The sequence below is a fragment of the Poecilia reticulata genome, linkage group LG16 (genome assembly GCF_000633615.1).
Source record: "Poecilia reticulata strain Guanapo linkage group LG16, Guppy_female_1.0+MT, whole genome shotgun sequence".
Lineage (NCBI taxonomy): Eukaryota > Metazoa > Chordata > Actinopteri > Cyprinodontiformes > Poeciliidae > Poecilia > Poecilia reticulata.
This window is the reverse complement of record NC_024346.1, coordinates 18097706-18109568: the sequence shown is the minus strand read 5'-3', so window position 1 is coordinate 18109568 and position 11863 is coordinate 18097706. Positions and strand designations below refer to the sequence as shown.

The window sequence follows — 11863 nt, the reverse complement described above, 5'->3', positions numbered from 1 at the left end:
ATTTGTATACGTTAGAATAAACTGAACCGTCTCCTCCTAATTTAGCCTCTGCTTGACAGCAAAAAAAATCACAAGTTAGTCTTTTTACCGAACTGTGAGAGTATAATCAGGTATAGATTATAGATAGATGAATATAAATTCAAGGGTAGTGGTTAACATCCTTCCTTTCAAAAATATAACATTGATTTTCACTGCTATGCTGATGACACTTTGCATTTTTGCTTTTTTCAATCAAATCAGGTTATTCAGTCCAGTTACTTGCCCTGCAATCAGGTCAATACAGCAACAATAGATGACACGAAGAATACTCTGTCTATTGCAATAACAAAAAACAGAGGATATTGTTCTCACCAACCAAATAATAACTTTGAATACTTAGTATCTCCGAATATTAGATTTAAATAACAATGATTGGCAACTGAATTCATTGAGAATAGGAGTTTTTTTAAGTCCTCAATCAGTTGTTGTAAACTTGCAAGAAGACACCAGTCTACAAAAGTATTACTGGTCTACAAGTACCTAATTTGTGACAAAAACACCTTTAACCCACCTCTCGACATCTTAAAAACATGTTTGTCTACACAAAAATATGCATACAAGTGTGTAAGATAAGGTATAAAATATTAAACATACATTTTTAACATACAGTCTAATGCTTTGTGGTGGGCAGTTTTACCTTTTGCATGACTATTTTGGAAAATCTTTCCCACACCTGCTGAATACAAACTTCTGGTAAGTGGGTCAAGACCAGAGTAGAGCAGGGTGGGGTGTGCTGGGGAGATGCAGCTTTTACTGCTCAGCCACAACTATTCTTACCACAGACTATCACGTGCTGTCAGCCAAGTCTATTCTAATTCCAGGAATTGAAACAAAGAGGATATAAGCAAAGGTAACATGTAAGTCATGTGGCAGTCTTTAAACTGCTTTTTGGGTACATGAGAGAAACACAAGAGTGTCAGTGACGCTTTGCATTTATAGGGATCAATGTGGCTATAAGAACGTGGGGCCCTTAAGAGAAGAGATGAAAACAAGTATCATATGGTTCACATGCAATTTAAAACAATAATCGGCTACCAGATCAGAACATACCACCTAACCAGATAGAATAAAATTGACTTCAGGTAAATCTTCATTAAAAACCACAAATGTTTTGTAAGATCTTTAGGGACAAATAACATATTTTGTGAATCTCAAAGTCATACAGGAAAAGTTTGGTGAGGTGAAGCAGTGGGGAGTCTGACACGGAGCGTTCCGAGTCACCTCTACTTTGTTTTAAGAGAGCTGTCTTTTCTTAAACAAACAGTCCTGTCAGGGTTCATCCTGCCTGTGCAAGCTTTAAGTCTGCAACACCTGCCAATCAGTTATCTGGGACAACCAATGGTTCAGGGAACAAAACTACCTTTGTGTGCGTCCCCTCTCTCGTGTGCCAAACTCTCAGAGGACTTTAATAAAGATCGACAGGAAGTGGGGGAGGATGGCCCTGAGCAGGAAATGACCACATATAGATTCAGGAATCTATTTCCACAGAGTCAAAAGAGTTTTGTCAGTGCACAGGATTAAGTCGGAGAAACCAAGTTTCTGATGATAAATGTACATTTAAATTCTAAGATTTCTCTCTTAACTCTAATCAAATTAAAACTAGACAACATCCCTTTTTATTTGGGGGGCTGAAGGGGAAAAATGTGTTGTGAATCCCAAAGTTAGTTTTAAAGGACATTTATTGGTATTTTAGATGAGAAACTCATGTGTTTTGGACATATTACAAAAGGTCAAAAAAGAAGTCATCTTTTAAAGTTTATAATTACCTATTCAGATTCTTTTCTGATGTGATGCGACATTACTTTACGTAATTCCTCTGCTTGATGTTCAAATTGTGCACATGTGCAAAATGACAAGCCACAGAGGATGAAAAAACACATTGTATTTGGTGACCTTATTGCCAAATTATGAAGCTTTTGCTTCTGCAAACCTTTACACCCATGAAAGAAAAATCCGAGCGACTGAGCGAAAGGAATCATTCTTTATTTCCGCGTTAATCCCCAGAGAACTCCCTTCAACTTTAAGCCAACAAACTTGAGCTCTTTTCTAGTGGAAACTTTATGTTAACATTTTTAAAATAGTTTTGAGTCACCATATCTCAGGAGGCATTATTCTGACTAAATAATCCAATTTAGCTGTGGACTACTTCAAAACACCTTCGAGCTGTGGTTGATAGGGACATTAACACGGCAGCTTATTAACACCAGGACTGGAGACGCAACAAGATCTCCTGACACAAGATTTCTTGCCAAAGCAGAGTCTGTCTAACGTAACACTATCCAATGTGTCCGTCTGTGTTTAACTGTTTAGTGAAATAAGTCAAGGCTATTGTTATGGGCTCATACCTTAAGCTTAATACCGTTTTGTGCTAAGTTTGAGACTTTTATTTTGAAGTATGAAAGGAAGTAGCTCTTAGATTGCACTATTCACCTGACAGAGTCGACAATAAAATGCACCTTAACAGGCTGATAGACAACACTTGGTTACAGAAGCATTAGAAAAAGGTCATCATCACTTTTAAATTATTTGTGTGGAAACATGTAGGAACAAAAATGGCGCAGGATAACTACTGTGAGAATGCAAATTATTATTATTAGTGATTATTACATAATCAGGTATGACAAATTCATGTTTTTCTGAACTTGACAGAGGGTGCATGCATCATGGTGACCCTAATAACGCCTCAACATCAGTATAAAAACACCTTTCTTGAATTGACAGTAAAAACATATCGAGTCTTTCAAGCTTTTAATTTTCCAGAAACAAATTCTGAAAACTGTGTATGTTGAGGACGTTTATGTATGAAGATTTTTACGTTGGTGCTGTGTTCATGTGTAGATTAGCAAACCTGTCTTCCTCAAGGGGAAGTCGTCCTTGCTCTCGATAGGTGACGGCAGAGTGTACTGGCAGGTGGGCGATGTGCCCCCCAGTGGTGGAGAGCTTTGGTCCAGGGATGCGTGGTGAGAGGACCTGTTAAAAAAATAAAGAAGGTTTCAAAAAGGCAAATAAATGTGCAGAAATATTCAACTTCTCCCCAAAAAGTAATATAAGTCACTTACGTGTACCAGAGTTTGTGATGTTGGATGAAAGCATGACTGGCTCCATTAGTGACTGGATCCTTTGCGGATTTGTTCAGCAGAAACTCTTGGAGTTTCTGCTTCACCTCTGTGCTGGCCACTGCACCTGTGAGACCAAAAGGCAGAACCAAAGGGATTGGGGTTACCCTAACTTGTAAATGTCTGGATCTTCACACTCGATGCACATATATAGATACAAAAGTAATTTCCCTGCATCCTAATTTAAAAACAACAGCAAGACTATATCAAAATTACTCCTGTAACCGTGTATCCTCTCCTCACCTAAGAAGGCCACTTATGTAGGAAGATCTCCCCCTAGTGGTCAAAGGGGACAATAATGTTGCTGCATACGTGATTCTGCAGTGAGTTTCTTCCCCGTAAGATGGTTAGAGTTACAGAGAACAGTTTCACATTACCTGACATGGCAAAGTCATAAATCCTGTCTATTATTAACTATAAGGTAAAAACAGCAATGAAATGTTATACCTGGCACTATTTTTTATCACGCTATTGGAAGACATTTCTTCTAAATTTGAGCTTTAAAGGTCACCGAAGAACTGGACGTCATCAGTGCTGAACAAGTGCCGCCCAATCATCAACATAACTACTTATCAGAGGCCTAAAGCCAAGCCCAGAATCATGAGACAGTTTGATTTGCTGTTAAGAAATATTTTCCTCCAAGAGCAAGACATCAAAAATTAACAGCCTGTCCTCATTATGAATGGCAGTAAAATGAGTCTAATTCTTTATTGCTCATATTCAAGTCCTTGCTATTGCAAATCTAATTGTGATTTACTTGCAACTATCAAGTCATGTTATTGAGGCTGTCTTTAACACGAGCCCTGCTTTCTTAAATTACTTGCTGATAGTGTTTAGAAGTGATTTAGGACAGGAATGAATAAGCATTTTCCTTCACATAGTCACTGCTGAGCATGAACTATTTAACGCAAAGAAATACCAGCTCACATGTTTGCAGTATCTGGTGGGGTTTTGTGAGCTGATGCTAATTTATTTTGGATTTAATAGGTAACAGAAATAATGAGAAAAAAATTTAATATTTTAAATAAAGTGTCAGGTAAAGAACACTGTCCAATCACACATACCAGGAAAAACACTACACTATACAATACCATAATTTTAGGATTATGACAGAACGTGGTGCTTGCTCCAGTGGGTAAACTGAAGGGAACATTTTATCCAATTTATTCCATTCAGCTCTTATATGTACATTTTTCATAAACCCCACTGATACGCATTAAAGATAATGGAAAAGGTTCAGCCTTATAATTGTTTTTGTCACGGGCGGTTAATTTTGTTTTGCCAAACATTTGCCCCTGACAGAAAGGAAATCGCGACGATGACGGTGCCGAGCTCTTACTCTCTCGGGAGCGCTCCTTGCCCCTGAGGCTCAGGCTGGAGACATGCTGCTCTCGTCGATGCCTCTCCAGCTCTTTTTCCTGCTGGTTCTGTTGTTGTTGCTGCTGCTGCTGCTGCTGCTGCTGCTCGAGACGGCGCTCCTTCTCAGCGAGTTCCTGCTGCTGCTTCATGGCCTGGAGCTCTTGCTGGAGCTGAGAAAAGCGGTGCTCACATCAGCATGAACAGAAGTAATTGTAGAATCAAAGGAGCTTTTTAAAAACTTCCGTTGTTTCTTGTTTTGCTGCGGTGGAAAACTCGACGCTCCAGCTAAGATGTGTTTTTTTTATATAGAATATGCTGCAAAAAACCTTGAGTCCTGCTGAGTTGTTTTCCTTCTGCTGCACTCGTTTTATGCTGTCCTGAGGTACACATTTTTGTACCGCATCTGCACTACGTCATGCTGTGCTGCGTTCTGTTGTTTCTGCTGTCATGCTGACCTCCATGCTACTGCTGGGTGCAATGCTAACCTTGAGATGCTCCTGAAGCTGAGCCTGGTGCTGACGGGTCAGCTTCTCGTGCTGCTTCTGAAACTCGCTGATCAGTAACTGCTTCTGGATCTGCTGCTGCTTCTGAATGAGGAGCAGCTCCTGCTGGAGCTGCCTCTCCCACAGTCCGGGGTCTGAGCCTGGCCCCAGCATCCTCAGGTCTGTGCGTAGGTCCAAAGGGGACAGGGGCTCCACAGCCAATGGCACGTCTGGCTTAATGTCGACTGCGGCACAGAAAAGGGACAAAATGTAATATTTGTGCCGTTTTTATATTTCAGCTGTAATTAAATGAACAGTTACAAGGAAGATTAAAGAAAGAAAAATGTGCACATTCACTGTGAGAAAGAAAATCTTTCTCTCCCGTGATCCTAGAAAGCCTGCGATTATAATAGCATGTATAAACAAACAGTCTCACGTACGTCATTTCAGAGTCCACCGGGGGCTGCTGTGTGCACTTTGAGACTCGGCAGACATGTGACACAAAACGTTGAAGCAACCATGTAAAGTATTTACATGAAATCTGTTTTCCCACTGATAGATAAATAATTGCAAAAACGTCCTCCTCCCCGTCTGCAACAGAACATCCTGCAGATATTTCCTCCTCTCGTTAATAATGTATGACAAAAACAGGCCGTGAACCTGCATGAGTTTGTAAATTCATGTACCTGCCTGGTGTTCTCATTTCTGTGCTTCAGCACAGACAATGCAGCATGCACATTGGTAAGAAGTGCCTCTCTATTATGGGTAATTGCCTGATACAAAGTGACAGGGCATCCCCTTTTGGTCTCCAGTCTCCATATATAGCCTGTTCTGCGTAAAAAAAAAAAAATCAATGGCCAGTAAAGAACGCGAGACAAGGGTTTACTTCATCGTCCTCCTCCACAGAGAATGATTAGTGATTGTTCAATATTTTCCACGTCCTCTCTATATTTTTTCATCTAATTCACACAATTGGCCCCGTCTGCCTTCATCAGGCTGATCCTGTTGGCATTTATGTGGAGAGTGAAGATTTTCAATTCATTTTAAGATATGTTGCCAGGACAATGTCCAGTGTCTTTGGGAGTAGAACCTTTTCACATCTTGAATCGTTACAATACAATTTTCACTATTTTGAATATATTTGAGAGAGATTAATAATAGTACAAAGGAAGGAAAATGGCACATAGGTTGGATTTCTTACAAACATGAGAAGCAGAGCACAAGTTTGGATTTAGGCCCCTGAAGCAAAACACAGTACAAGGGATGAATTGAGAGAGCGAGAGAGATTTGCTATTCCTTTTTAATAACAATAAACTAATGATGTTTGTTTTTCTTAAAAACCGATATTGTTGCTGGGATTTTTCCTTGTACTGTTTGAACTGTATCTCTATGACTGCTTCAATGAAAGTGTCAATAAATGTCACAGAGACATGTTAGTTAAAATATGACTGAACCAAATCGTACGTTTATTTTAAAGTAACTTGTCAGAGAAGATCTGACAGAATTCAGAGGAGAAAGACTGTGATGCTTCTTATTGTCGTTTTCACTGCCCCTTTCTTGTTCATCCAACTTTTGCTTCACTTGTAGCCATCTTCACATGTAAATGCTGAAACTTTTTGTTAATTTTATTTATTTTTCTTTTACAAAATAGATCAATCTCAGTCAGATTGGATGGGGAGTCGTTTTTAAACAGCACTTTTGAAGTCTTTACACAGTTCCACAATTGTATTTAGGTTTGGACTTTTACTAGACCATACTAGCACATGGTTGTATTTTAATATAAAGGTGTTCAAAGCCAATCAAATCTCAAGGACTGATATCCTGCATTTTTTTCAGGGTTTTTTTTGTTTGTTTGTTTTTTTGCTTCTCCAGAACTTTGACGTGATGTGAAGGTAGTTGGACCATTAGAATTAGCTGTGTCGGAACAGAGACATATCAAAGACTGGCAGGACTCCAGCCATTGAGGACTTAAACTGGACAGCCATGATATAGACCATTTCATTCAAGCTCAGACTCTATCTATGGGGTCGTAGGTATGCAGGAAGCCTCAGCAGCCTGCAGAAGAAGAAAAGTATGACACAAGCACCTCCACATTTCGCCAGTCTCAAGTCTTCCGCAGGCACAAAGGGTTTCTCTTCCAGGATTGCTCTGTAATTTAGCTCCATCCATCTTTCCATAAACATTGACCAGCTTCTCTGTCCCACCACCATGTTTCACCTTGGAGACAGTGAACTTGGGGTGATGTGTAGCGTTTTCTGGCAAGCATATCATTTTGCATTTAGGCCAGTCTCTCTAATCTTCTCTTAATGTGGAGAACAATGTTTCATTTTCCATCCACATTATAATTATGAGCTATTTTGTGTTGGACTATTATGTAAAAGTACTTTGGCTAAAAAGTAACAAGCGAATGCTTTCGCAAAGGCGGCGTAGTTTCTGTGGTAATTGAATCTAGCGGATAAAGGTTAGTTAGCCTAATACGATGAGATGTTCAGAGACACATCTGGACTGTGTTCTATCTCCTTAATGGCAAAGCTGGACAATTATTAAAATCTACTTAAAATTCCAGGGGCTAGATGGAGATTTATTGAGTTCTTTCACTGGCTTAATCTTCTCAAGAGGTCACATCTGAGGGATCATCAGCGGTGCTATTACTTCACCTGTTACTGGAAGAACTAAGGCTGCATACATTGTTACACATATGTCCACGTGAAGGCCCTGTAATAAATCTAAACAGAGGTTGTAAAAAGCGACAAAATCCACAGCAGACCTGAGCAAAAAAAAAAAAAAAAAGAGTAAAAAACCAGTGCCCCTCTGCTCTCTGATGTTGTAAAGCTCACTGGTGCTCATTTGTTTTGTCATGTTTTTTTAGTTCTGCCACCCTTCCATGTGCATGCACCGGTGACGATTAAAAATAGAAACATTAAAGCGAGTGGCGCAATCCCAGTCTGTGACAGCCCCGCACCCCCTCCGACAAACACTCACTGCGCACGCACACACACACACACACACACGCAAGCATACACGCACTCCCCAGTATCCACCACCCTAACTTGCTGCTGCCATGGCAACGCTGGCGACGTAATTATGTCTCCCTGTTCTGCAGATATCAAGTCTCACTGCGTGTCATCTCCTGCCTACAGTGTGCGATGTGACATGTTGACTATTATATCAGCTTTTTCGCCTCTTATATAAGAAAGGAGTCCCGAGCCGGAGACAGAATGAGGGGAGACGTTAGAAAAGCCTTCAGCGGCTCGGTTCTGAATCAATGGGGAGAGCGACTTAAAACGTGTTCAAAAGAAGTGAAGACAAACAGAAGGGACTCCAGCGCTGTCATTTTCCCTCTCTGTGTTCTAAAAACAACTTCAATCGGTTGACAGAGAAGGGCAACAACATGGCAGACACGTCGAACAGGCACCTGTAGAACAGGCACTTCTCTCCTGACAGGGAATATTAATCTTAGCTTGTAAGTACTTGACAAAGGAGCTTTTTTGTAGTGGGTGCTGTGAACCTGTGAACCACAGCACGGCTCAGGGAGCCAGACAGCCTTAGTGCTGCTTTTACCTAATAGACCCAAATATAGCTCTCCTACCCAAAGAGAAAAAAGAAAGATGAAAAAAAATGGCATAAAATCCCTGCTGGGAGATCTAATTAATCTCATATTTCATTCTGTATCCTGGCTATGAGTGGCATTAAGGATCTCCACTTTGATCGGCACATCAAGCGCAGCCTCCACCAGAAAAATCTCCATTTAGCTTAACAGGATGGGAAAGCTGCGGTAGCCTCATATGCATATGTCTGCTTAAAGTTCAGCACGTTGAATAATAACAGTGATGAGGAAACACGAGGTCCTAAATTTAAGCAAGCGCTGTTATAGCAACAGTAAAGCCTTGATCTTTAATATGTGTGATTTTTAGCTTCCCTTGTCATGTCTGACACTGAAACAAGGGTACCGGTATGCTTAGTGATGCGTTTTTCAAACCACACGTCACATTAGACTTGCAATGCCTCCAACTAAAATCTCATTTATTTATTTATTAATTCAAACTGCAGTCTTAAGCGACTTGAACTGAAAATCTGGTGTTCCTATATTATAAAAATACTCTACAGGCAGAGGAGAAAGCAGAACTAGCAGAAGCTGAGGCTAATTTTAAATGTTTTTCTGAGCAGGGTCTTAATATAGACCACATGCAAAAGCGTGTCACAGTTGTGAGGCCACCCGCTCGATTTAACACAGGCAAAAATAAAACGCAGTGTCACATTTACATAACTTTTAGCTAATTTCTGAAATTGTCGCTCATTAAAAAAAAAAAAAAACGTCTGCGCGTTCTGGGACAGCGGTGCAGTCTGTGACATTGACCCCCCCTATAGGGAACACTTTACACTGGGTGCCGCTTGATTCGTGGAAAGTGCACAGAAGGACCAGTAGGCGTTGGTAAACAAGAGATTTATGAATGACAGTTCCCAAATTTGTTTTTAGCACAGGAGGAGCAACAAGCACCCTGTACCGTGCCCAAATTCCTCTCCCAGCAGAGGTCCTGCCAAGGGGATATAGGGTGACTCATTGCCTGTGACCACACTCCCACTGCAGCGTTGCACCACCAGTGTCTCCAACGTGTTTATTCCTATAACCAATCTGTCTCTCATTAGCCCTGCTGGTGCTTAGAGTGACAATCACAGCCTTAATTTAAGATGTTGGATGGCTGCCTTTTTTTTTCTTTTTTTTTGCCTCAGACCACATTAGCAGGTTCCCATCCAAGAAAGAAACACACATCACAAGGGACGTTATGCTACTACTGCACGTGAGAGGGTTGGAACGCAACGTTTCACTTTAACAAGTTTTTATGTAGCTGAAGCATCACCATGCCTCCCTGAATACGACCGAATCTTAGCAAATCCTCTAAAAAAAACACAAAAAAAACAGGCTAAAATCGTTTAAGCTCTTGAGCCTACATTAGGATCTTGTTTCATCGGTTGGATCTGCAGATATTTCTGAGAAAACAATTTCAGAGATTAAATGGAGCGGCATTTTAATATTAAACAGAGACGCATTCCTCAAGTGTTTCTTAGTCGATGTCGATTTCTCTTATTCTTGAGATCTGATTCTAATTTTTTACCAATGCCATTTTTTACATCACATCAAATGACGGATGAAATACAAAATACAGCAGGTTCTTTAATTTCACAACAAAACGACTGCCAAAGATTTAGAAGACTGTCCCTATTTATGAATGAAATTATAACCTTGAGCTGATCTTCCTTTTCCGTTTAAAACAAAAACAGACAACAGAGCAGTAGCTAACGAATTTATAGACTGAATTTATCTAAGAAACTGAAGAAGAAGAAGATTTGATTTCTTAGTATTTGACCTGCTGATCATTGATTAGTCACCCAAGAAAAAAGCTAATTCCAGTGTTTGATTGACAGCATCTCATTCATGTTGAACAAAATCACCATCGCCTCAAACTGGTGTTTGTTAAAGGCAAGTTTGTTAAAGAAATGTTATCGATTTGCAGCCAGAGAATTACGTAAAAGTAAATATACCACATGCTGTGAAGCAGCTTCATTTTCATCAGTTCAAAGTAAAGCTCACCTATCTATCTTTAGGTATTTTCTACTTGAAGCAGCACTAATTTTCAGCTTTTTTTGCCACAGAGACTAAGAACACACTTGGTTATGCTGTAAACATGAATGTATGTGAGCATTTAAACTGAAATAGAGAGGGGCTGCTTATCTAAATTCCCCCGTCTGCCAGTATAAATAGAAACAGAGATACAGAAGATGTTTGAGGGCAAAAAATAAAATAAAATAAGCCGATGCTTGGGACTGCAATGTGGTGCTGGATCTCTCATTAAGTGCCTTGTTATTTTGAGCAGCTGGTATGTCTAAAGCAGGAAACAGGTCTTTATTTTTAAGACTGCAGGCTCGTCCTTGCAGCTGAGCCAGAGCTGTGGTTAGGGAGGCTGTCTGCTAACAAAGAGAGCAAAGCAGTGCCACCACGGCTCTTTGACTGAAGGAAGCCAAGCGTTCAGTTGTCTCCTGTCCTGCTGTTACCTCTAATTATTTACACAACAATAACACACAATACAAAGTATGACAAACACGAGCAAAACAAGAGAATCGAGCAGACGACTGACATTTCGGAAATGCTTTTTACGAAAGATTTTTAGGACGCTTTACTCTGCAGCAGTTTTCCCCGATGCTTGGGGACACAATCTGACAAGTGTGCGGACTTGGAATCCTAGTCAGGAATCCAACTAAACCAGAAAAACAGTAGTTGTAAAAATTCTTCAGGCTTTAAATGCTATATCAAAAGTCATACCAGCTTAATTGACTTAAAATTGACATACTCAACCAATAGTCTAGGTCACAAGTTACTTCCACAGATGTTTTTTGCAAGCCGTAAGCTGAAAAGTTTTGAGATCCGCTGCTCTACATGCACGCAACATTTGCTTCACTCTGCATAATCAGTAAATTCTTAATGTATTTATTAGTAAAATGTGTCATTCTTTCCATTTTTAGCATTCTACGAAACACAGAGATCTATTCAACGGGGAAAAAGAGGCCCCCTAACGTTGGTAGTAGTGAACTATGCTCTTCTAAGGATGAATTTTACGACAGGAAGAGGAATTTAGAAATGTCTAGGGTATTTATAGCAGCTCTTTTGTCATCGGAATCTTTTTACTCCTAAATTATGCAGTTTTCTGGTGACGCTAAAACCCGTCCTCTGCGTGTTGTTTTGCACCATCTCTTCTATGGTAAACACTTCAAACGCACACTACCTGAACAGGTCCAGGACGTAACGTAGATGAGTGGACTTGAAGGGTTTTGCATTGTTCTTCTGTGAAAAGGTTTTTTTTTTTTTTTTTT

The 11863-nt window shown here is 40.1% G+C and overlaps 1 protein-coding gene across 4 annotated transcripts in view; it reads right to left on the bottom strand.

The window, feature by feature from the left end:
• Positions 1–11863, bottom strand: part of hdac9b (histone deacetylase 9b) — a 24701-nt gene that overhangs the window by 10629 nt on the left and 2209 nt on the right. For 3 of the 4 annotated variants that reach the window (XM_008432478.2, XM_008432480.2, XM_008432481.2), the window contains exons 2-5: positions 5000–5241; positions 4495–4684; positions 3099–3231; positions 2888–3009 (exon numbers count right to left, since the gene is read on the bottom strand). In XM_008432478.2, coding sequence (XP_008430700.1) covers positions 2888–3009; positions 3099–3231; positions 4495–4684; positions 5000–5241 — 687 coding nt within the window. The remainder of the gene's footprint in view (positions 1–2887; positions 3010–3098; positions 3232–4494; positions 4685–4999; positions 5242–11863) is intronic. The other variant, XM_008432479.2, reaches the window with a different exon arrangement.